This window comes from Scyliorhinus canicula, chromosome 2 (assembly GCF_902713615.1).
Source record: "Scyliorhinus canicula chromosome 2, sScyCan1.1, whole genome shotgun sequence".
NCBI lineage: Eukaryota > Metazoa > Chordata > Chondrichthyes > Carcharhiniformes > Scyliorhinidae > Scyliorhinus > Scyliorhinus canicula.
In genome coordinates, this window is record NC_052147.1 from 284242597 (window position 1) to 284268838 (window position 26242).

The window sequence follows — 26242 nt, forward strand, 5'->3', positions numbered from 1 at the left end:
GACTAGACAGGGTAGATGAAGGGAAGGTGTTCCCAATGGTCGGTGTGTCCAGAACCAGGGGTCACAGGCTGAAGATTCAGGGTAAACCATTTCCGACAGAGATAAGGAGACATTTCTTCACACAAAGAGTGGTGAGCCTGTCGAATTCATTACCACAGGAAGTAGTTGATGCTAAAACTTGGAATGTATTTAAGAGGCGGCTGGATATAACACTCAGAGAATGGGATCAAAGGCTATGGGGAGAAAGCAGGATTAGGCTATTGAGTTGGACGATCAGCCATGATTATGATAAATGGTGGAGCAGGCTCGAAAGGCCAAAAGGCCTCCTCCTGCTCCGATCTTCTATGTATATATGTATCTATATTTGCTGCTCTCCAGTCTGCAGGAACCTTTGCAGAATCTGCGGAATATTGGAGGGTACCAATATATACATTATGTCCAGAGCCACCTTCTTCAGCACTCTGGAATGTAGATTATCTGCTCCACGAGATTCATCGGCCACAGGTCCAATTAATATTTTGAGCACTTCCTCTTTATTAATACTAATTTGTTTCAGTTCCTCATTTTCACAGCCTCTTGGTTCCCTCGTATTTCTGTAAGATTTTCCGTGTCTTCCGCTGTGAAGACAGACACAAAGTAATTGTTTGTTTCTCCATTTCCCTGTCCTCCAGGACAAATTCTCCTGTGTCCGCCCAGAATGACCCCACATTTGTCCTTACTCATCTTTTTATTTTCACACACCTAAAGAAGCTTTTAATAGTAATAATTTTTATTGTCACCAGTGGGCTTACATTAACACTGCAATGAAGTTACTGTGAAAAGCCCCTAGTCGCCACACTCCGGCGCCTGTTTGGGTACACAGAGGGAGAATTCAGAATGTCCAATTCACCTAACAGCACGTCTTTCGGGACGTGGGAGGAAACCGGAGCGCCCGGAGGAAACCCACGCAGACACGGGGAGAACGTGCAGACTCCGCACAGACAGTGACCCAAGCCGGGAATCGAACCTGGGACCCTGGCCCTCGTTGATTGCCCGGAAGTGAGTTCTGCTGCGGTGGACGCTGCCGACTCAATCCAGCACCCCAGTATGGTTGGTGCCCGACTGGAATTCTTGTACCTGGCGGAAGTCAAATAGATCGTGAGGGGGATGGTGGAGGGGTTGTACCGGAGATGGCAGCCATTCATTGCCTACTTAGTCACTGTCAGTTTGGGCGGGGGGGGGGGGGGGGGGGTGCACATTCAGTGCAAGTTGCACTAACAGGGGCTGTTTAGCACAGGGCTAAATTGCTGGCTTTGAAAGCAGACCAAGGCAGGCCAGCAGCACGGTTCAATTCCCATAAGAGGGTGGGGCAGCATGGTAGCATTGTGGATAGCACAATCGCTTCACAGCTCCAGGGTCCCAGGTTCGATTCCCGGCTTGGGTCACTGTCTGTGCGGAGTCTGCACGTTCTCCCCGTGTCTGCTTGGGTTTGCTCCCCTGGCAACGCGTTCCAGGCACTCACCATCCTTTGTGTAAAATACCTGCCTCGCACATCTCCCCTAAGCTTTGCCCCACAGATCTTAAACCTATGCCCCCTGCTGACTGACCCCTCACCCATGGGAGAGTTCCTGCCCATCCACTCTATCCACGCCCCTCACTCTATCCATGCAGACCTCTCACCCCTCAACCACTGTTGTTCTAATGAAACAGTCCGAGTCTATTCAGCCTCTCCAAATAGCTAACACCCTCCAGGCCAGGCAACATCCTGGTAAACCTCCTCTGCACCCTCTCCAAAGCTTCCACATCCTTCTGGTAATGTGGCGACCAGGATTGTGTGCAACATTCCACGTGCGGCCTTACCAAGGTTCCATACAACTATATTACCTGCAAAAACTCGCATTCAAAGTATCATCTTGGTTTGGGCAGCACAGCATCATAGTGGTTAGCACAGTTGCTTCACAGCTCCAGGGTCCCAGGTTCGATTCTGGGCTGGGTCACTGCCTGTGCGGAGTCTGCACATTCTCCCCGTGTCTGCATGGGTTTCCTCCGGGTGCTCCGGTTTCCTCCCACAGTCCAAAGATGTGCAGGTTAGGTGGATTGGCTGTTCTAAATTGCCCTTAGTGTCCAAAAAGATTTGGTGGTGTTACTGGGTTACGGAGATAAAGTGGGATAGGCTGGAGGTGTGGGGGTTGGGTAGGATGCTCTTTCCAAGGGCCGGTGCAGACTCTATGGGCTGAATGGCCTCCTTCTGCACTGTAAATTCTATGATTCATTGGCTTTGTCTACATATACCGTGTTTGTGTAACCTACCTCTTCACTCGCCCTGTGAAGGAGCTACACTCTGAAAGGTAGTGATTCAAAACAAACCTGTTGGACTTTAACCTGGTGTTGTAAGACTTCTTACTGTGCTCACCCCAGTCCAACGCCGGCATCTCCACTTAGCAAACCCTCAGCTGCTCATCCTGTAAACCCGCCCTCAAATCAATAAATTCGGATTCATCAGAGATCAAATGGACGAAACTGTGAAATAAATAGTTTTATTAATGCTCTGCAAAGTGCTAAATACCGTGGACTCTCCTTGACCCTGTCAGGGTTCCAGTTCAGAGCAGTAGCCTGCACACTTTGACCAACAGCACGGACTAACATAAAAGGCAATCTCCTGTGTACTAGTCCCACTGAACTCATGCAGAATCAGATTGCAACAAGAATGCGTACCACCAATATACAGATTTCATAGAAACAAGATTATTGGTAACAAACCAAATATAAACATGGCTTTCTTTTACAATAGGTACAAAGAACCAATAAAAGCAGTGAAAGTAAATACATCGGGAATCATTACAAATAAAACATATTATACATCTGTACAATTAAGAAACGTAATACAGTCATCATAATGTTTGGCCAGCAAAGGAGTCTGGCCCTAAACCGGAGCAGGAATTTAAACAGAGTGGCGATTTGACAGGTTGCACAGTGCATTCAATCCCACCCTGTATGTGGACCACCTGATCTGTCGGAGCGTCTTGTCAATGGAAAAGTATTTGGAAGAGCTGGGCTACTATTTCCAAGCTCACGAGGCAAAACCTGTGTCCACTCTGAATAAAAAAATAACACGACGACGGAATTACTGGAGGAGACGTCCTCATCCTAAACAACAGCTCATCGCAAATTCCTTTCTCCGTTAAATTGACGGAGGCGTTTAAACTAAACAGCCATTAGACAGTTTCATGTGGAGATCCCTCAGTAATTTCTAGACACGCGGACACATATTTATCTATATATATATATATATTTATAAATTGTTCTGTTGCATTGATTATTGATTTAATGGCCTCCCAAATTGGATATGATCTCCCACCCTCTCCCTGGAAACGTGTACCAGATTCACACTGCGTCTCCAATTGGTGCTGGGCGCAAACATTATCTTCTCAGCCACCAAACATTTTCGAACAAAATTAACTGCTTAAATGAAACAGTATGCTTGGCGGGGGGTGTCGAAGGAAGCAATTCAAGGAAACCCAGTAGGCCCCAGGATGTCAGACAGGGAGAAAGGGGAAAATTGAACATTGAAAATACTGAACAGAGGGAATCCACTCCCCCCCCCCCCCCATTCATCTCAATCACATCATTGACAATAACCACCCTGCCCCTCCATAGAATGGGCAATATCCTCACTCTCCAACCCATACTCACATAGCACAATCGTTAAGGCCAATGGGTCAAACATAATGGGAGGCGATGTGACTCTCAGTACCGTTTACTACACAGGTGGAAACAAATCAAAATGATTTGAACGTACCACTTTATAAAATACAGCTTCAAATTATTTTTTAAAATGCACCAATTTGGGTAACTGACGATGCCAAACACTTTCCTAACTCCAGGATAACACAAGGGAACTGTAGAAAACCCTGTTACACGCATCGCAAGAGTTTGACTGAGCTTCGCTATGTGTGGAAAAGTGAAAACCTCGCCAGTATCGTTTGCACAGTCGGAATGGCCTCATTAGTCAGAGCTTCAGGAAGCATTGATGAGCAGAGCTGTGGCAGACCAAATGGCGGGGGGGGGGGGGAGAGAAACGTGCCACCTGTTATACCCCCACCCAATTATCCTTTCCACCATCTTCAACGGAGGAGGAAAATCAGATGTGCTGCCCAATGGATGGTCGGTCAGCCACCCTATCCCCCAAAACAAGTTTGTAACCAGCAAGTTGAAATTTCTGCCCAACGTAACTGACCCTTCAATCAATTCCGTCATTGGCACACGGCACTCGTATACAAAGTAAATCAACAATGCATTTCTCTGCACCCCCAAAACACGTGAGGATTGGCACTAACCTTTAGACCACAGCACTAGCCAAAGTTCAACCATTAATCGTGGGCACTGCTTGTGACTGCTCTCAGTGGGGGAATCAGCTCTCACGTGCAACCTAATACCTTAGGGCTTTAGTGGCAGAACTCTTGATGCTTCTTTTGCCTTGACCAACACCCAAAGGTAGGTCAGATGGAGGCAGCAATACCTGTGGATCTGCAACATCCAACACAGGCCAGTTACTGAGGTGTTATAGTCTTAACCAAGGGACATTGGAAGAAAGGGGATCTGTTCATCATTACTGCAGATCAGGGTGCAACGTGTCAACGCTAATACACAGCAAGTCACTGAGAACTCCTGTGCCACAGTACTTGTATTTGTCTAGAGGATCGAGGGTAACAATTCACCCCTCGCTACAATTAAAGCTCACTTTCTTTTATAGTCAAGCTGCAGGTCAATAATGCACCAATCTGGAATTGTAACTGGTCCTCTCCAATATAAAGGTCCACATAACCTCTACCAACATCATTAAACAGATAAGTATCACATTACTGTTTGTAGGAGCTGGATGTGCTGTTTCGTGTAGAACGGTGACTGTACTGAGAGCTTCGGACCATCCCAAAGTTGTCACAGGTGATATAAAAATGTGTTACGGATCAGACTATAGTCTCGCTATTGGAGACGAAGCGAAAATGGCTGTAAAAGGTAAGTGCAGTCCCTCCTTGCTGAAAATGTTGAAAGCCACTGTACCACCCAGATGTTAATCATATTAAGCGGCTTCATTGTGCCACAGCTATCAGAATGGGCAGTTTCTGCAATGTGAGCAGAATTCATACTTTTCTAATAAGCATTCAACATGAAAAGTTCGTGACATCTACACCCCGAGGACATGAATGTCTGAACAGGGATACACTCTCAGTGATATCTCGAACATTTAACTGTTTGTCGCCACTTATAATTGGACAAAAAAAAAAACTTTTTTTCTAATATAAACTTAGAGTGCCCAATTAATTTTTCCGATTAAGGGGCAACTTAGCGTGGCCAATCCACCTTCCCTGCACACCTTTGGGCTGTGGGGGTGAGACCCACGGAGAGAACGTGCAAACTCCACACGGACAGTGACCCAGGGCCGGGATCGAACCCGGGTCCTCAGCGCCATGAGGCAGCAGTGCCAACCGCTGTGCCACCGTGCCACCCTAACAAAACAAACTTAAAAGAATTTTAAACTCATGACTTTCACCATTTTACATAAGTCCTGAGATTGTGACCGTGTGGCTGTAAATCACTCAAACCTGGTCAAATCCAACTAATGATATTGGCAGGTCAGGGAAGAAAGGATTGTGGACACTTTCAACCAGGTAAAGGTCAGGCTCAAATTCTAAAGCTGCCCCTAATTCAGCATCAACTAACCGAATCCTTCAGAACAACTACTGTACTCTGTATCTAACCCCGTGCTGTACCTGTCCTGGGAGTGTTTGATGGGGACAGTGGAGAGGGAGCTTTACTCTGTATCTAACCCCGTGCTGTTCCTGTCCTGGGAGTGTTTGACGGGGAGTGTAGAGGGAGCTTTACTCTGTATCTAACCCCGTGCTGTACCTGTCCTGGGAGTGTTTGACGGGGAGTGTAGAGGGAGCTTTACTCTGTATCTAACCCTGTGCTGTACCTGTCCTGGGAGTGTTTGATGGGGACAGTGTAGAGGGAGCTTTACTCTGTATCTAACCCTGTGCTGTACCTGTCCTGGGAGTGTTTGATGGGGACAGTGTAGAGGGAGCTTTACTCTGTATCTAACCCCGTGCTGTACCTGTCCTGGGAGTGTTTGATGGGGACAGTGGAGAGGGAGCTTTACTCTGTATCTAACCCCGTGCTGTTCCTGTCCTGGGAGTGTTTGACGGGGAGTGTAGAGGGAGCTTTACTCTGTATCTAACCCCGTGCTGTACCTGTCCTGGGAGTGTTTGACGGGGAGTGTAGAGGGAGCTTTACTCTGTATCTAACCCTGTGCTGTACCTGTCCTGGGAGTGTTTGATGGGGACAGTGTAGAGGGAGCTTTACTCTGTATCTAACCCTGTGCTGTACCTGTCCTGGGAGTGTTTGATGGGGACAGTGTAGAGGGAGCTTTACTCTGTATGTAACCCTGTGCTGTACCTGTGCTGGGAATGTTTAATGGAGACAGTGTAGAGGGAGCTTTACTCTGTATCTAACCCTGTGCTGTACCTGTCCTGGGAGTGTTTGATGGGGGCAGTGTAGAGGGAGCTTTACTCTGTATCTAACCCCGTGCTGTACCTGTCTTGGGAGTGTTTGATGGCAACAGTGTAGAGGGAGCTTTACTCTGTATCTAACCCCGTGCTGTACCTGTCCTGGGAGTGTTTGACGGGGACAGTGTAGAGGGAGCTTTACTCTGTATCTAACCTCGTGCTGTACCTGTCCTGGAGTGTCTGATGGGGAGAGTGTAGAGGGAGCTTTACTCTGTATCTAACCCCGTGCTGTACCTGTCCTGGGAGTGTTTGATGGGGACAGTGTAGAGGGAGCTTTACTCTGTATCTAACCCTGTGCTGTACCTGTCTTGGGAGTGTTTGATGGGGTCAGTGCAGAGAGAGCTTTACTCTGCATCTAACCCCGTGCTGTACCTGTCCTGGGAGTGTTTGATGGGGACAAAGTAGAGGGAGCTTTACTCTGTATCTAACCCCGTGCTGTACCTGTCCTGGGAGTGTTTGATGGGGACTTTTGGTAGCTGAAGCGAAGTATTCTATTCCCCAGTGTTGATATCCCTCACCTCAATAATCCACAGCATAAAGATATAAAAATAATGACTTCAGATTGGGTTTTGATTGCAACTACTCCCACATACTGAACGATCGATACTTCAAAACTGATTCAGTAGCATAATGGATGTGCTTAAAAAAAACTTCAGAGGATGTGACCATCACTGGCAAGGATCTAGTTTCCCTGGAGAAGGTGGCCTGCTCCTTGAATTGCTGCAATCCACGTGATGTAGGTACACGCACAGTGCTGATAGGGAGGAAGTTGTGTTTTTTTTTTGACCTTGTGTAGAATCGATGTGGGATTGCCCACAATGATCTCTTTCGAGACAAGCACTGTGTAAAAAAATTATTTTTGCGAGAATTTCCCAACTGCAAATATAAATGTTAACATCTGTGCGACACTTAATCATGAAGGCAGTCGCTCAATTTAGGATTATACTCACTGCTTCAATTTGGGATTAGGCCATGCTGCAATGGGAAGCTTTCCAAATAGGGCCCGTAATCAGAAAGAGTCAGGAATATAGAACATCTTGTCCGCGGTTTGGCCTGTAGCCACCTTGTCCAGCTACAACTTGTACACTTGTCCTTATAACCAACCAGACAGAAATAATTGGCACTTGCAGTGAGTAACATCCTCTTTAGTTATTAACCAGGAGCCTTAACAAATCAGACTAATATTTTCCGACAGTTTGTAATTGACCAGGTCTTGCGGAATATCATTGTGACGATGTGCTTGGGCCATCAATACTGTCAAACATCAACCAGCAATTCGGGAGCCCTGGCTGTGTGTGTGTGTGTGTGTGGGGGGGGGGGGGGGGATCACTGAGAGTACAGAAATTAAAACTCCAGAGGAGGCTGTCACACAAAAACCTCGGAGGCCTTTTAAAAAAAAAACTTACCAGGTGGGAACCCCAGAGGATCGGGAAGAATGTTGGCTTTGTATGCCAAACAATACTGCTTTTGGAAGCAAAATTGGGCGGATTTTAAAGATCTCGTCAAGTGCCCATTGGGTGACGAGGTTAAGAGTAAACCCCTGACTGGCCAAATGTTTGAGACCATGAAAGAGGCTGTATTAACATTGGGGTGTTTTTGGTTCATCTATAAACAGTCCATTGCCAAAGTATTGGGTGTCACAGTCGACATCTCTCCAGCTTCAGTAACAACAATGTTAGGAGCAAAGGCAAATATACCAGTGTAACTAGCACTGACTGAAATATCAAAGATCCTTGTGGCAATACATTTGAAACCTCCTATCTGACTTTGCTCAATCAAGCATTAGTTCTAACTGGCAGAGGATAAGGAAGATGAGCGATAAAACAATACTTCAGGCGATTGCGATAGCTTACTGAGTATGTATTATACAAGGATTAACACTCGACAATAGGTGGCAGGAATGAGCTCCCTTTAACACAGATACATACAACACAATTTGTTCAGGAAATACGGTGACAAGCAGCCCTGGTTATCAGTACTCAAGTAAAGCTATTGCACCCCACCCACCCGACACTCCGGCCCTGTCCAGTGTTTGGAACCTGGGTCTAATACGCGATCATGGGATCTCGCGCCTCATTTGGCTTAAAACGAATGCGGACAAGATTTTGGCAAACTGACTGGGGTTAAGCAAGCGTTGAGAAATGAGAATCCCATTGAAATATTAACCCGTTTCCTCTTTTGGGCACTGACCGATTGTGGTGTATCTTAAGCGTGAATGAATTAAACCTGCTTACATTGGCTATCTGGCCACCTACAGCGATCAACAATGTTCAGTGTTGGCAAGACACCCACAGTTCGACAGGGCACTGCAAGCCTACAGGGTACCTTGATACGGTGATGCTGGGCAATATTCTTCACCAAAATGGCCAGGAATTAAACAGCCTGCCTGTACATCTGGATCAAGCTGTTACATGGTTCGTCTTCCCCATTCTTGGGATTGCTGTCTCACCTTCACATCCACACAAACAGACACTCTTCCAAATGGATGCAGTGGGGCTGGGGGGGGGGGGGGGGGGTGTCACGAGATGGGGATGAACATAGTTCCATTGAGAGGCAGTGACAGTAAAGCCAGGTCGATACAGTGAAGGGTATCATCCATAACCATTTGCATTGAGAGCCCCAAGGGGCTTCACAGGGGGGGATTATTCAATCAAATCCGACACCGAGACACACAAGGACCGACAACAATTGAGAGCTTTAAAGGAAGAGAGGGAGAGTTTTAGGGAGGGAATGTCAGAGCTTAGGACCGAGGCAGCTGAAGTCACAGCCGACAATGGTGGGGCAATTTTAAATCAGGGCTGCAGACGAGGCCAGAATCAGAGAGGCGCAGAGAAGCGTAGGGCTGGGGGTGGTAACAGAGATGGGGAAGTGTGTGGCCCTGGGGGGATGCAGCGTAACTTTGTTTCGGTTGCTCCAAGGCAGGAAGGGAATGTTAGCTGCAAAGATTGGACTGCATTCCAAAGTTGCCCTGAGGTGCTGGAAGCCTTCCCTTACTGCCCTGAGGTGGTGAGGGCCTTCCCTCATTGCCCTGAGGTGCTGGAGGCCTTCCCACCCTGCCCTGAGTTGGCGAGGGCCTTCCCTCCCTGCCCTGAGTTGGCGAGGGCCTTCCCTCCCTGCCCTGACATGGTGAGGGCCTTCTCTCCCTGCCCTGAGGTGGTGAGGGCCTTCTCTCCCTGCCCTGACATGGTGATGGCCTTCTCTCCCTGCCCTGAGGTGGTGAGGGCCTTCTCTCCCTGCTCTGAGGTGGTGAGGGCCTTCTCTCCCTGCCCTGAGGTGGTTGATGGTCTTCCCTCCCTGCCCTGAGGTGGTTGATGGTCTTCCCTCCCTGCCCTGAGGTGGCGAGGGCCTTCTCTCCCTGCCCTGAGGTGGTTGATGGTCTTCCCTTCCTGCCCTGAGGTGGCGAGGGCCTTCTCTCCCTGCCATGAGGTGGGGAGGGCCTTGTCTCCCTGCCCTGAGGTGGTGAGGGCCTTCCCTTCCTGCCCTGAGATGGTTGATGGCCTTCCCTGTCTGCCCTGATGTGGTGAGGGCCTTCCCTCCCTGCCCTGAGGTGGGGAGGACTTTCCCTTACCTGCTCTGACATGGCGAGGGCCTTCCCTTCCTGCCCTGAGGTGGGGAGGGCCTTCCCTCCCTGCCCTGAGGTGGGGAGGGCCTTCCCTCCCTGCCCTGAGGTGGTTGATGGCCTTCCCTCCCCGCCCTGAGGTGGTTGATGGCCTTCCCTCCCCGCCCTGAGGTGGGGAGGGCCTTCCCTCCCTGCCCTGAGGTGGCGAGGGCCTTCCCTTCCTGTCCTGAGGTGGTTGAGGGCCTTCCCTTCCTGCCCTGACGTGGTGAGGGCCTTCTCTCCCTGCCCTGAGGTGGGGAGGGACTTCTACCTGAACTGCAGTCCTGGTGGCTGTCCCACCAATTAAAGAGCAGCAACGTACATACATAAAAAGCAAGAGGGTAGCCAGGCAAAGGGTTGGCCCACTGAAGGACAGGCAAGGGAATCTATGTGTGGAGCCAGAGGAAATGGGCGAGGTACTAAATTAATACTTTGCATCAGTATTCACCAAAGAGAAGGAATTGGTGGATGTTGAGTCTGGTGAAGGATGTGTAGATAGCTTGGGTCAAATTGAGATCCAAAAAGACGAGGTGTTGGCGTCTTGAAAAATATTAAGGTGGATAAGTCCCCAGGGCCTGATGGGATCTACCCCAGAATACTGAAGGAGGCTAGAGAGGAAATTGCTGAGACCTTGGCAGAAATCTTTGGATCCTCACTGTCTTCAGGTGACGTCCCGGAGGACTGGAGAATAGCCAATGTTGTTCCTTTGTTTAAGAAGGGTAGCAAGGATAATCCAGGGAACTCCAGGCCGGTGAGCCTTACGTCAGTGGTAGGGAAATTGCTGGAAAGAATTCTTCGAGACAGGATCTACTCCCATTTGGAAGCAAATGGACTTATTAGTGAGAGGCAGCACGGTTTTGTGAAGGGGAGGGCGTTTCTCACTAACTTGATAAGAGTTTTTCGAGGAGGTCACAAAGATGATTGATGCAGGTAGGGCAGTGGATGTTGTCTATATGGACTTCAGTAAGGCCTTTGACAAGGTCCCTCATGGTAGACTGGTGCAGAAGGTGAAGTCACACGGGATCAGGGGTGAGCTGGCAAGATGGATACAGAACTGGCTCGGTCATAGAAGGCAGAGAATAGAAATGGAAGGGTGCTTTTCTGATTGGAGGGCTGTGACTAGTGGTGTTCCGCAGGGATCAGTGCTGGGACCTTTGCTGTCCGTAGTTTCGATAAATGATTTGGAAGAAAATGCAACTGGTCTGATTAGTAAGTTTGCAGACGAACAAAGGTAGGTGGAATTAGCAGATAGCGATGAGGACTGTCAGAGGATACAGCAGGATTTAGATTGTTTGGAGAATTGGGCAGAGAGATGGCAGATGGAGTTTAATCCGGACAAATGTGAGGTAATGCATTTTGGAAGGTCTAATACAAGTAGGGAATATACAGTGAATGGTAGAACCCGCAAGAGTATTGACAGTCAGGGAGGTCTAAGTGTGCAGGTCCACAGGTCACTGAAAGGGGCAACACAGGTGGAGAAGGTTGTCAGGAAGGCATACGGCACGCTTGCCTTCATTGGCCGGGGCATTGAGTATAAAAATTGGCAAGTCATGTTGCAGCTGTATAGAACCTTAGTTAGGCCATACTTGAGTATAGTGTTCAATTCTGGTCGCCACACTACCAGAAGGAGAGGCTGCAGAAGAGATTTACCAGGATGTTGCCTGGTAAGGAGGGCATTAGCTATGAGGAGCGGTTGAATAAACTTGGTTTTTTCTCACTGGAACGACAGAGGTTGAGGGGCGACCTGATAGAGGTCTACAAAATTATGAGGGGCATAGACAGAGTGGATAGTCAGAGGCTTTTCCCCAGGGTAGAGGGGTCAATTACTAGGGGGCATAGGTTTAAGGTGCGAGGGGCAAGGTTTAGAGGAGATGTATGAGGCAAGATTTTTACACAGAGGATATTGGGTGTCTGAAACTCGCTGCCGGAGGAGGTGGTGGAAGCAGGGACGATAGTGACATTTAAGGGGCATCTTGAAAAATACATGAATAGGATGGGAATAGAGGGATACGGACCCAGGAAGTGTAGAAGATTTTAGTATAGACGGGCAGCATGGTCGGCACAGGCTTGGAGGGCCGAAGGGCCTGTTCCTGTGCTGTACTTTTCTTTGTTCTAATAGGCAGGTAGCAGTGGAAGCCTCAGAGGACAGAGTGTGATGGCCAAATGGGTCTGCAAGCAGTTGATGGCAGAAAGTGCTTCCAAGGGACGGACTACCTCGGAACTACAAAACAAAAACAAACACCTAGGCCGAGGCCTATTTCCTCTAGTGGAGAGGTTAATTGCCAGGATTAGCAGAGACACGAGGAAAAGGCTTTTCCCTCAGAGGGTGGTGGGTGTTTGGAAATCACGGCCTAAGTTGGTGGTTGAGGCTGAACAGCTCGACTCATTTAAAAGGTTTCCTGGATCTGGATTGCTGAAGCCTGCGAGGCCACGGTCCAGGTACTGGAAAATGGGATTAAATGAGTGGCTAAAGAACAAAGAACATTACCGCACAGGATCATCCAAACCTGCACCAACCATGCTGCCCACCTGAACTAAAATCCCCTACACTTCCGGGGTCCGTATCCCTCTATTCCCATCCTATTCATGTATTTGTCAAGATGCCCCTTAAATGGCACTATCGTCCCTGCTTCCACCATCTCCCCCGGCTAGTTTATTTTGTTTTCCTCTTTAATGGTCACTGCAGACACGATGGGCTGATGGCCTCTTTCTGCACGGTAACTTCCTGTGGCTCTGTGGTGGCTGCCTGGAATTTCTTGTCTGGTTTGTTGGTGGAGACGGAAACCCTCGACTCGTTTGCAAGATGCTGTGACCAGCGAGGATATGGGCCAGGGCCTGGAAGGTGGGATTAGAATAGGCAGCTAGTTTTTAAAAGTAATTTTTTTTTTCAGCCGGCAGAGACAATGGATTCTTCCTGCGCCGTGACCTTCCTATGGTTCTGCGGAAAATGGTCTTAATTTCATCCACAAAGAAAAATTAAGGATCTGTAAACATTAATCAAATAATACCTAGTCTGAAAACGAGGCAGCATAGTTTGGCTATTGTTTCAGTACTGCAAATTCCAGAGACTAATTAAACTCGGGTAACATCGTAAATATAGTCGGTGCATACCCGATGGGCTGAATGGTCTCCTTCTGCACTGTACGAACTCTATGTTCAACATGAAGCTTTCAGGGACTCAGGGCCATGCTGCTAGCCATGGCTGGGAATCACATCTCTGGACTGCAGGCCCAAGTTGAGGAAGTTAGCATCAGTTTATTATGGAAGTTGTAAGCGAGGCATCCTCAATGGCACTGGGCCTGAGACAGTGCTGCAGAAATCCACACACATCCCTTGTCAGCGGACAAGTCGGATTTGGTGTCTGCCCTAAGCAAGCAGCTTTCTTTGTCCACAAGCCCAGTCAGTAGGATCGAACGGCAAAGATACACAGGGTAAAGGTCAATAACATTGTCCAGTGCGGTGGTGGTGGCAGCAGACACTGCCTGTAACTGGAGAAAGACTGACAGATGTTTCCAAGTTCCACATGCTGCAAATGCCAGCGCAAACACCAGATCCCGTCACACCCCCTGGCTGATGGCAAACTCTGAACCAAACTGTGGCTCTCCCCACTGCTCGCCTGGACAATGCCCTATCTGGAAGTTGAAGGAGGAGGAATTGATGGCTACACTGTCCGACCGTACCTCTGTCCTGATAATTTGGAGTTTATATGGTGCGACAGCGCACCAACAGCAGACCTGCAGATCTCTTGGCTTTGGGTTACAGGAAAACAAATGGCAGACATTCTGCAACAGTGGCTGTGCGGAAATGAATTGTATAACAGTCTCTTGTATAACCTGCTGCAGCTTCTACACATTTAGGGAGGCTCAGTCTCCGCTAATTTACAAATTAATTCTTACTTCGAAGGGGGATTAGGACCTGCCACGCTGTATCGGACGATGAATAATCAGGAATGAATTATGTAATAAAGTGCTTTACCTTGAAGGACATCAGAGTACTGTGTGAATACACTGTAAAAAACCTTCTGATCATTCCCTTTGTGAGAATGCAAAAAAATCTCATTATAAATACAAATTTAAGTATAAATTACAACCTAGGAAACACCTAGAATCACCAAAATTATACATTGAAAAAGTGCAATCAGATAGAAAATAAATGCATCAGATGTTGAGGTTAATTGCTAGTGATAGTGCACAAAGGTGTGGCGCAACAGTTCCTCTGCTGATGGCCTCTGCTTCACCTCCACAAATATCTTTTTCAAAAAGTCCCGACTGTGGTCTGACACGTGAGGTGGAAGCTGAGGATTCGTTGGCTGAGTGGCGATCTTGAATATGGCGGCCATGGCTTCAAACTCCGCCCAAGGGGGCTTCTCAGTCAGCATCTCCACAACGGTACAACCCACACTCCTGAAAAAGGCAAAGAGGCAAAACCAATGCAAAAACTACAGGCACGGCTCCCAAGAAACAAAGCACATCCTTCCTGAATAAATCTGACAGAAACGAGTTCAAAGACTCAGATCAAATAACTCAGACTCAAAATAAAGAAGTTCCCACGATAGATGGCATTTATCCCCGGGTACGGGGTGACACGGTGACACAGTGGTCAGCACTGTTGCTTCACAGCTCCAGGGTCCCAGGTTTGATTCCCGGCTTGGGTCACTGTCTGTGCGGAGTCTGCACGTCCTCCCCGTGTCTGCGTGGGTTTCCTCCGGGTGCTCCGGTTTCCTCCCACAAGTCCCAAAAGACGTGCTTAGGTCTGAATTCTCCCTCTGTGTACCCGAATAGGTGCCGAATATGGCGACGAGGGGCTGGTTTAGCACAGGGCTAAATCGCTGGCTTTGAAAGTAGACCAAGGCAGGGCAGCAGCACGGTTCAATTCCCGTACCAGCCTCCCTGAATAGGCGCCGGTATACAGGCCTGGTATACACTCTTGCAGGGGCTGGTTTAGCACAGTGGGCTAAACAGCTGGCTTGTAATGCAGAACAAGGCCAGCAGTGTGGGTTCAATCCCCATACCGGCCTCCCCGAACAGACGCCAGAATGTGGCGACTAGGGGCTTTTCACAGTAACTTCATTTGAAGCCTACTCGTGACGATAAGCGATTATTTCAATTCATTTCATAGTAATTTCATTGCAGTGTTAATGTAAGCCTACTTGTGACACAAATAAAGATGATTATTATTGACCAGGGGGAGTGGTTTGAGGCGCCGACAATTACTATGAGGGATTTGTTGGGGAGGTACCAGCCAATTAGAAACAAGCTGTGGTGGCGATAATCAAAGAGATCAATATGGACGCAGACAAATACTGAACGATTAGTCACACTTTAAATTCTCGTTTCCCTCGTTTTCAATAAAAATCAAACACTTGAAATAAAAGGTTTGCAGGACTAGAGGAAACCGCGGGGAGTGGGATTGACTGGACAGTTCTTTCAAAGGACTGACAAAGGCAATAGGGGCTGAATGACAACCCGTGTGATTACCCATTCTGTGGATGGAAGTGAGCTCAATGTAAGGTGGTCAAATTTGATTATACCAAACGGAGTGTACTGGAATCGACTTGGAATTGGCTTGAAACGGCAAAGCAAACTGAACAAAAAAACATGGCTAGATGGATGGATGCTGAAAACGCATGCAGATACGCGCTGACTATTACATGTAGAATCAAAAATATGCATACTCCATGATATATCAACTCAATAATCTGTATCAAGCTGAAGGAAACAAGAATAATCGGGGACTCCTGAAATGTATACTCCACAGTCATTTAGATTTTTCCAGCAGTTAATCTGTGCACATGGATCATTTGTTACTTAATTAATCTCACGGTTGACCCTGCACTGGCCAAGTGTGACAGATAAAGTGGAACGGGAGAGAGAGCTCTGTAAAACCCAAAGGTTGTGTTGGTGGAGTGTAGATCAGAGGTGGACAGATCAAACAGCTGCTACTTCCCACAGAAAGTCAAGTCATTGATTGCCCAGGAATCAAACAGTGGTACAGCACGGTGGCACAGTGCTGCCTCACAGCGCCAGGGACCCAGGTTCAATTCCCGGCTTGGGTCACTGTCTGTGCGGAGTTTCCATGTTCGCCCCGTGTCTGCACCTCCTCACAGTCCAAAGATGTGCAGGTTAGGTGGATTGGCCATTGTAAATTGCCCTTCGTGTCCAGGGATATGCAGGTTGGGTTATGGGAATAGGGCAGAATGGGTGCGGAAGAGTGGACCTGGGTAGGGTTCTCTTTCAGAGGATCAGTGCAGACTTGATGGGCCGAATGGCCTCCTTCTGTACTGTAGGGATTATATGATACTATGCAAGGTTCGGTATGACTGGTCTCACTGATAAAAATATCGCGTCTCTTTTCATGTCTTGTCAACTTACCAGATATCTGCTTTTCTGCCATAACCTTCACCACTGATCACTTCTGGGCTCATCCAGTAGGGTGTGCCAGTGACCGACTTCATGCCCGTCCCTGAGAGACAGATTGTCTGCAACCTTCTACTGGCACCAAAATCTCCCAGCTTAACATTACCGGCAGAATCCCGTAAAATGTTTGCTCCTTTAAAACAAAAGACAACATTTTAATCTGGTTTCCAACACTTAATGTCCACACCAATCACAGCAAGCTGGCTCGGAGTTGGAGTTTAGAGTGAGAGGGGATCTCATAGAAAGGTACAAAATTCTAACAGGGTTAGACAGGGTAGAGGGGATGGGTACGTGAACCCACCACGGAATGGGTGTGGATTGTGAGGCCTTCTGCAAGGGGACACCCCCCCCCCCCGGGCCCTCACCATGGCAGTGCTCCCATCCCTCCCCCCCCCGATGAAGCACACATCCTGCCCGGCGGTGGCAGCCACACTAAGGACGTGGAATCAAATGAGGCAATATTTCGGTTTGACCGAGATATCCCCCATGGCCCCCATCTGCGGCAGCCACAGATTCCCACCAGCCATGCTCAACGTCACCTTCAGAAAACGGACGCTTTCACATGGAAAACAGACTAGAGACAGAGAGAGAACTGACGGAGGAACTGGAACTACCAACAGGACAGGAACGTAGGCAGCTACAGGTAAAGCACTTTCTCCGCAAGGGGACAGTAGGGTACCCCAGGGACCCCCCGAGACCACACTACTAGAGGATCTGATAAACACAGACAGTAAGGAAGGGGGAAAATGTACAGACAGCTACTGGACAAGGCTCTAATGCCATTGGTGGAGGCCAGGCGGAAATGGGAGGATGAGCTGGGGTCAGAGGCGGGGTGGGGACTCTGGAGCGAAGCACTAAGCAGGGCCAACTCCACCTCCTCCTGCACAAGGCCCAACCTCATGCAGCTCAAAGTGGTGCACAGAGCGCACCTGACCAGGACCCAAATGAGGATAATAATAATAATCGCTTATTGTCACAAGTAGGCTCCAATGAAGCTACTGTGAGAAGCCCCTAGTTGCCACATTCCGGCGCCTGTTCGGGGAGGCTGGTACGGGAATTCAACCCGCGCTGCGGGCCTTGTTCTGCATTACAGGTCAGCTGTATAGCCCACTCTGCTAAACTAGCCCCTAAATGTGAACGCTGCCAGAGGGGCCCGGCCAACCACACCCACATGTTCTGGGCTTGCCCTAAGCTTGCTGGGGTCTAGGCAGCCTTCTCCGAGGCAATGTCTAAGGTTGTGGGGGTGAGGGTGGAGCAGTGCCCGAGAGCGGCAATCTTCGGGGTATCGAAGCAGCGAGAGTTGCACATGGGGAAGGGGGCCAGCGCCCTGGCTTTCGCTTCCCTAATCGCCAGCCAGAGAATCCTGCTCGGCTGGCGATCGGCAGCACCACCCACAGCTACAGACTGGCTCGCTGACCTCTCGGAATTCCTCCACCTGGAGAAGATCAAGGACAACATCCGAGGGTCGGAGGAAGGATTCCTCAAAGCGTGGGGCAATTAACCGGCCTGTTCCAAAACCTGTTCGAGGCCCACAGCGACGAGGGAAAGAGTGAGAAACGGGAGAGAGCAGACAGAGATACACAACTCGGGGGGGGGGGGGGAGCAGACAGATACACAACTCTGCGGAGTGGGGACGGGACGGGGGAGGAGGAAGAGAGGGGGGAACTCGGGGGAACTGAGGGGAGCAACACAGAGGGAGGGGGAAGTTGCCCATATCTGACAAATAGACCCACTGCAAACATTTCCTGTTGCCACTTGCCTCAAGCTGTCTAAGAATAATTGGGTCATTCTCAGGTTGGTAGGCCGTGACTAATGCAGTACCACAAGGATAAGTCGTTCGGGCACAATTATTCACAAACTATATCAATGATTTGGAGACCAAATGAATTATTTCCAAGTTTGCAGATGAAACAAAGGGAGACAGCAATGAGAGTTGTGAGGAGTCTGCAAAGAGGCGGCAAGGGGGTTTACACAGGCTGAGCCAATGGGCAAGAGTGCGGCAGATGGAACCTAATGTGGGAAAATGTGCAGTTACTCACTCTGGTCGGAGGAACGGAGGTGCAGATTGGGATAAATTGGGAAGTGTTGGTGTCCAAAAGGACCTGGATGTCCTTGGCTGGAATTCTCCGACTGCAGTGATTCACTTTTCCCATCGGCAGCGCCCCCCTGTCCGTGGCGTGACTTCAATGGGAAATCCCACTGACAAGCAGCGGGAAGATAAGCATCCCACCGCCAGGGAATGGCACGTACCATCGAGAAACAAGCGCCTGGGGAAGCGGAGAATCCAGCCCCTATGAGTCAGTGAAAGCCAACATGCAGCTGCAGCAAGAAATTAGAAAGGCAAATGGTAAACTGCAACATGACCCGAGTACAGGAGTACGCAGGTCCTCCCGTGACTGTATATAGCCTTGGTGAGACTGCACCAGGAGTACTGAGTACTGTCGCTGTGTCTCTGCCATCGAGGCAGTGCAGCCAACGTTCACCAGACTGATCCCCAGGATTATCCCATGCGGAGAGTTTCAGGAGGCTGTTCCTATAATCCCTGGAGTTTAGAGGAAGGGGAGATGATCTCATTGAAGCGTATAAAATTCTTACAGAGCTCGACCGGGTAGATGGAAGAAAGATGTTTCCCCTGTCAAGAAGGGTTCCAGAACCAAGGGATACAGACTCAGAATAAGGAATAGGCTATTTAGGACTGAGATGAGGAGGAATTTCTGCAGTCAGATGTTGGTGAATCTTCGGAATTTTCTGCCCCAGAGGTCTGCAGAGGCTTAGTCACTGAATATGTTCAAGACTGATCGACAGATTCTGGATATTAAAGATATCAAGGGATAGGGGTGCGGGGAAATGGCATTAGGGTAGTTAGGTAGGGGCAGCACGGTAGCACAAGTGGGTAGAAATGCGGCTTCACAACGCCTGGGTCCCAGGTTCAATTCCCCGCTGGGTCCGTGTGGAGTCTGCACGTTCTCCCCGTGTCTGCGTGGGTTTCCTCCGGGTGCTCCGGTTTCCTCCCACAGTCCAAAGACGTGCACGTTAGGTGGATTGGTCATGATAAACTGCCCTTTGTGACCAAAAAGGTTAGGAAGGGTTATTGGGTTGTGGGGATAGGGTGTAAGTGAGGGCTTAAGTGGGTCGGTGCAGACTCGATGGGCTGAATGGCCTCCTTCACTGGGCTAAATCGTTGGCTTTGAAAGCAGACCAAGGCAGGCCAGCAGCACAGTTCAATTCCCGTACCAGCCTCCCCAAACAGGCGCCGGAACTAGGGGCTTTTCACAGTAACTTCATTGAAGCCTACTCGTGACAATAAGCGATTTTCATTTTCATTTCTGCACTGTATGTTCTATGTTCCAGTTGATCGCCATGCCTAGTTGGATGGCAGGCTTAAGGCCAGAATGACTGTTCCCTGCTGCTATATTCTTATGTTCTGTGACCACCAGCAGATTACTGGAACCATGCCAGTGTCCCCATTCTTCACGTGCAAGTCTGTGACTGGGAACCTCCTTGATTATTAACTCCAGAATGCCTGTAGCCAAGGCCAATTCCTTTCTTACCTGACACAAGAATCCTGGCTGACTTTCTGTCCCTAGCATTCTGTGCTGCAAGCTGCTGTGATCCGGGATTGGATAAATACAAGACGGGAAACAGTTTCAGAAGAGTAAAGGAGTGGGACCAATTGATTGCTCCTTCAAAGAGCTGGCACAGACAGAACGGGCTGAATGGCCTCCTTCTGTGCTGTGAAACACTACAGTTGTTGAAGAGGTTAGCAGTTATGACCCAGGCTAAGAAAGGCAGTGGTTAAACTTGGCTCTTCCAGTCTCTACATCGTCAGTGCAGCACCAGGAGGCATCACTGGCCATCAGGCCTTCAGGGAAGATGCATGTTCCGCACTAAAGATACATGACTAGGATCGAGACACAATTGCATGCATTGTAACTCTCCATCTTGAGCTAATCCAAAACTCTGCTGTTTACATCCTAACTAGGCAGAAGGGCCCATTTCCATGCTGTAAACATCCATGACGCTTTCCAAGTCCCGCTCACCCATCACTCCTGTGCTTGTCCCACTGGCCTATATCATCTCAACCTTAAAATTCTCACTGTTGTTTTCAAATACCCCCATGGCCTCACCCCTCACTGTCTACCAGTCCTACACCCCTCTGAGATCGCGACACTCTAATTCTGACCCCAATTACCCCACTCCGTCATTGGCGGCTGTGCTTTCCGCTGTCTGGGCCTAAGTTTGGAGGCCTCCCCACCTCCCACTTTCCACAGATGTTTCCTGACCTTCTGTGTTGTTTCCATGTTTTTATTTCAGATTTCTGGAATTCGCCATGTTTTGCTTCTATTTGTAGGACATTACAGGAATAATGTTCCTCCTGGCATACGGGTATGGTTGTTACTGTGAGGTTTAGGGCTTGGTTCGGTGACAGTGTTAGCAGCCCAGGGTACCCTGGAACACATGGTGCCTCTGTGGATTATGTCGCCTCAGGTCACCCTGCACATCACCCCGCTTCAAAAGCTGCTGCCCGCACTCACCTTTTATATCTCTGTGCACAATCATATTACTGTGCAGGTAGGAAACGCCTTCCAGGATCTGCCGAGTGTACCTGCGGGTCACATTCTCCGTCAGTGCACCATAGGCCTTGAGTTGGTCCTTTATTGAACCCTACAGAGAAACACCGCCCGTTACAAAACAGAATACATTAATTTTGTAACGCCCGCTGTTAAAACCACTCCAAGTTTTAAGGTCATCCCTTCAAGATGGGGCTGGTTTAGCTCACTCAGCTAAATCGCTGGCTTTTAAAGCAGATCAAGCAGGCCACCAGCGCGGGTTCGATTCCCGTACCAGCCTCCCTGAACAGGTGCCGGAATGTGGCGACTAGGGGCTTTTCACAGTAACTTCATTGAAGCCTACTCGTGACAATAAGCGATTTTCATTTCATTTCATTTCAAGATCACCCGAATATGGCTTCAAATTCTTGCACTGAAAAATAATGCTTGTACTTGTAAATTATTAGTTCCTTCTTGTTACAAGGATTCAAAAAGTACCAAAATGGCCAATGCCTACCTCGTAAAGCTGGCGAGGGTCCCGAGACTGACCCTGGCTCCATGGTTACGTCTTTCTGAACAACACTTCTCATTTATGCCATGTCGTCTGACCTGTTTCTACATTAATTTTCTATCTAGCCTCACCAATTGCTGAGTATGACTACTCTGTACTACACTGTAACCTCTGACAATGACCGGCCAGGCATGGGAGGGGGCTGTTTACCTTCCCACCCCCGATCTAGTCATCCATTTCCACCACGTGGGGTAACCGAGCAACCATCCCGGGAGTGCTGACACCGGACCCACTCAAAATGGCTGCCCCCCCCCCAACCACACACACACACACAGGGAACTAATCCCACCCCACACCCACCAACACGACACCCAAATAGACAAACAGCAACAAGGAAAACAAAGAGGACCCACCCTCCCTTATCCCTAGCCCCAAACAGAACTAAAACAAAAATCCTGAGCTCATCATTAAAACTCCCCGAGTGCAGTTACCCCCACCGCTCTGCTCCCGTTAGCTAACCCGACAGCTAGCCGGGCAACCAGGGCAGAACAAATACCCATAACACCAACCAGTTCCCCCACCCATGCCCAACTTCAATAGTCAAAGAAAGAAGAATAGCCATCCCATAAACCAAGAAAAAAAATCCAAATCAGCCCAGAAATTCCAGTAAGTCCCAAAAATCACATGCCCTTCCCCCGTAGAGATTTCACAAAAAGAACAATGAACAATTAGTTTGTCCCCAGTCCATGCTTTTTCACAAATGCATCTGCCTCCTCCAGCACTGCAAAAGAATAGTCTCTCGATTCATAAGTCACTCGAAGGTGGCAGGGTAGGCCACACCAAACTAAAAACTGCTTGTGTACAACACGGCCTTATTGAACGCCACAGGCCTCTTTCACCAGTTCCGCTCCTACATCCTGGTACAGCCTAATGGCATTGTTCCCCCCCATCCCCATTTATATTTATAGTCTTGATGGTCCTTCGCTGACCACAGGATTTGTTCCTTCTCCTGGTAGCTATGAAACTTCACAATAATGGCCCACGATGGTTCACCAGAACGAGGCATTTGCCTGACCGAGCGGTGTGCCCAGTCTAATTCGGGACGGGATGTCATTCCACCCTCCCCCGCCATCTTCCCACACATCTGCAAAATGTGTTCCGCGAGAGTCGGGCCCTCCAGACAGCCCCACGGTTCTCAGGCTCTGCCTTCTGGAGCGATTCTCCAGATCGTCCATTTGGCCCCAAGAGCCTCGTTATCCCCGGCCACTCTGCTCCGAGAGGGCCACTCCCACCTCCTGTATCCCCAACGCTTTGACCAGCTGCTCTGCTTTTGCCAAGGCCGCCGAATGGGGGCCAGGAGCCTTCCATTGCCTCAGAGACAGCATGAGACAGCCTGCAGCAACTTCCCAAGTTCTACCTGCCAAGGTGCCTGTGAGCAGCTCGGCCATCGACGGAGTGGCCACAGTCGCAGATGGAAATTCTGCCATTTTCTCAGCAGATGAGACTCGAGAGGCGTCAGAGTCTGACGACGATTCTCCGCTTGTCTGCTGCCTTGTCTTGTACTTTTTGGACATTCTGTTTACGTGGAAATCCTGTCCCATCAAACTAATAAAGTTCCACCCCAATGCACCCCGAAGATAGGGCGAAAAGTGCCAAAATCAAGGTACTCTGGGGAGCCAGCCCGTGTTACTGCTCTCCACAACACACCACATCCCTTATATAATCTGTTCGAAACATCCTTAAAAACCTCTGACAGGTTTGTCACACATGGCTTCGCTTTCACAAATCCATGGTGACTCTGCCCAATCAGATCATTACTCTCCAAGTATCAAGTTGTCACATCCTTTACAATAGAGTCAAACATCTCCCCATTACTGACGTCAGGTTAAGCAGTCTGTAATTTCCTATTTTCCCTCTCCCCACCTTTCTTAAATAGTGGGGTTAATATTTGCTACTTTCCAATCTGCAGGGTCAGATTGTCAGGTCCCAGGGGTTTATCAGCTATCAGACCCATTCATTTCTCCAAAATATTACTTTTATACCAATTTCCTTCACTTCCTCATTCTGACTCGTCCCGTTGCTGTTCGGAGATGTTTTGTATCTTGCTCCATGAAAGACAGATAGAAATTAATGATTTACTTCTCAAATATTTCCCCATTTTCCATTATAAATTCTCTTGTCTCTTCCACATTTTGCCGTGCTAATTTTACAATATGTCTTCATGTTTCTCATTAGTTTACTTTCATATTTTATTTTCTCTCTCTACAAGTTTTTTGGTCCTCATTTATTGAACTCTGAAATTCTCCAATCCTCAGGCTTGATACTTTTTGGCAACTTTACAAAGATTTTCCTTTGATTTATTACGATCTTTAATTTCAATTGTCCACCGCGGATTCTCAAAGGGCCGTTCGTTAGTATGCAGAATTCTCTTCGCCAGAGAGCAGTGGGGCTGGTCATTGAATTTTTTCAAGGCAGAGTTAGTTTCTTGAAAGACAAAAGTATAAAGGGCTACCATAGAACCACAGAATTCCTACGGTGCAGAAAGAGGCCATTTGGCCCATTGAGTCTGCACCAATCCTCTGAAAGAGCACCCCGTCTAGGTCCACTCGATTGCCTTATTCCCGTAACCCCACCTAACCTGTACATCCCTGGACATGAAGGGGCAATTTAGCATGGGCAAGCCACCTAACCTGAGGGGGGAAACCGGAGCACCCAGTGGAAACCCATGCAGACCCGGGGAGAAAGTGCAAATGCCACAGACAGTTACCCAAGGTCAGATTTGAATCCAGGTCCTTCCCACTGTGAGACAGCAGTGCTAACCACGGTGCCACCCACTATTATGGGGCAAACAGCAAATTGGAATTGACACCACGGCCGTATCAGCCATGATCTTATTGAATGGTGGAGCAGTCTTCAAGGGCTGAATAGCCGACTGCAGCTCCTAAGTCTCATGTTCCTGCAACAAGATCAATTAGCCCTCTCTCATTGCATTATATTAGATCTAAAATAGCCTGTTCCCCAGTTAGATCCTCACCATACTGTTCCAGAATACAACCGGACACTTTCCAGGAATTCAATCTTATGAATTAGAACTCATTAACACCTCCTCCACAATAGTCCTCAATACCGGGGCCCTGCAAGGCTGCGTCTTAGCCCCCTACTCTACTCCCTGTACACACATGACTGCGTGGCAAAACTTGGTTGCAACTCCATCTACAGTTTGCTGACGATACGACCATAGTGGGCCAGATCTTGAATAACGACGAGTCAGAATACAGGAGGGAGATTGAGAACCTGGTGGAGTGGTGCAGCGACAACAATCTATCCCTCAATGCCAGCAAAACTAAAGAGCTGGTCATTGACTTCAGGAAGCAAAGTATTGTCAGCATCAACGGGGCCGAGGTGGAGATGGTTAGCAGTTTCAAATTCCTTGGGGTACACATCACCAAAAATCTGTCCTGGTCCACTCATGTCGACGCTATCACCAAGAAAACACAACAGCGCCTATACTTCCTCAGGAAACTTAAGGAAATTCGGCATGTCTTGCGCTCATCCATTTCCTCTCTGCTTGCATATACCTATGTGGTGTGGTGTGATCACCTCCTTAATGTGCTCACCACACACGTCTCAGTCTGGCTGATACACCGCATGAACTCCAGATGTCATTCAAGTTCCCAAACCTGGAGCTCAAGTTTCTGGAGCTAATGTCATTTACTTCACGTGTTCGTTTAGACTATGTGAAGCGTCCATGATTCCCCACATATCACAGGATGCACAAACCACATGGCTTAGCTGCCCTGCCGTGTCTTAACTTTACAGAATACGTATTATAAATTGGGGCTTTGAAAACCGAGGGCAGCACGGTGGCGAGTCCAAGGTTCGATCCCGGCTCTGGGTCACTGTCCGTGTGGAGTTTGCACATTCTCCCCATGTTTGCGTGGGTCTCACCCCCACATCCCAAAGATGTGCAGGGTAGGTGGATTGGCCACACTAAATTGCCCATTAATTGGAAAAAATGAATTAGGTACGCTAAATTTATAAAAAAGGAAAGGTGAATTACTCACTAATCAGCTCCTCCCCAAGTTGATCTACTAAAATGTGGGCTGGCATTTATGTTACCCTTCAGAATGTGGTGGTGAGCTGCCTTCCTGAACCGCTACAGACCCTGAGGTGTAGGTACACCCACTGTGCTGTTAGGGAGGGAGTTTCAGGATGTTGCTCCAGCGACAGTAAATGAACAGTGATATATTTCCAAGTCAGGGTGGTGAGTGATTTGGGGTGTGGAGGGGGGGGGGGGGGGGGGGGGGACCTCCAGGCAGTGGGGTTCCCAGGTACCTGCTGCTCTTGTCCTTCAGTGTTCGTGGGTTTGGAAGATGCTGTATAAGGAATCTTGGTGAGTTACTGCAGTGTATCCTGTAGATGGTACACACGGCTGCCGCCGTTCATCGGTGGTGGAGGGAGTGAATGTTTGTGGAAGGAGAAACAATCAAGGTTTGGGCTGCTTTGTCCTGGATGGTGTTGAGCTTCTTGAGTGTTGTTGGAGCTGAACTTATCCCGGCAAGTGGGGAGCATTCCGTCACGCTCCTAACTTGTGCCTTGTGAACAGCCTTTGTGGCTCCTGCAGT

The 26242-nt window shown here is 48.7% G+C and overlaps 2 protein-coding genes across 3 annotated transcripts in view; both read right to left on the reverse strand.

The window, feature by feature from the left end:
• Positions 1 to 2500: 2500 nt before the first annotated feature.
• Positions 2501 to 10581, reverse strand: LOC119962214 (ribosome-binding protein 1-like). Its single transcript, XM_038790188.1, has 2 exons — positions 7493 to 10581; positions 2501 to 3074 (listed from the first exon to the last, which is right to left on the reverse strand). The coding sequence occupies exon 1, from the start codon at positions 10466 to 10468 to the stop codon at positions 9563 to 9565; it is 906 nt and encodes a 301-aa protein (XP_038646116.1). The 5' UTR covers positions 10469 to 10581; the 3' UTR covers positions 2501 to 3074; positions 7493 to 9562.
• Positions 10582 to 13018: 2437 nt separating this feature from the next.
• The window catches only part of map3k2 (mitogen-activated protein kinase kinase kinase 2), a 153322-nt gene continuing 140098 nt past the window's right edge, over positions 13019 to 26242 (reverse strand). For both annotated transcript variants that reach the window (XM_038790190.1, XM_038790189.1), the window contains 3 exons: positions 21092 to 21221; positions 16512 to 16689; positions 13019 to 14543 (listed from right to left, as the gene is read on the reverse strand). In XM_038790190.1, the coding sequence (XP_038646118.1) occupies positions 14318 to 14543; positions 16512 to 16689; positions 21092 to 21221 (534 nt within the window). In that variant the 3' untranslated portion in view covers positions 13019 to 14317. The remainder of the gene's footprint in view (positions 14544 to 16511; positions 16690 to 21091; positions 21222 to 26242) is intronic.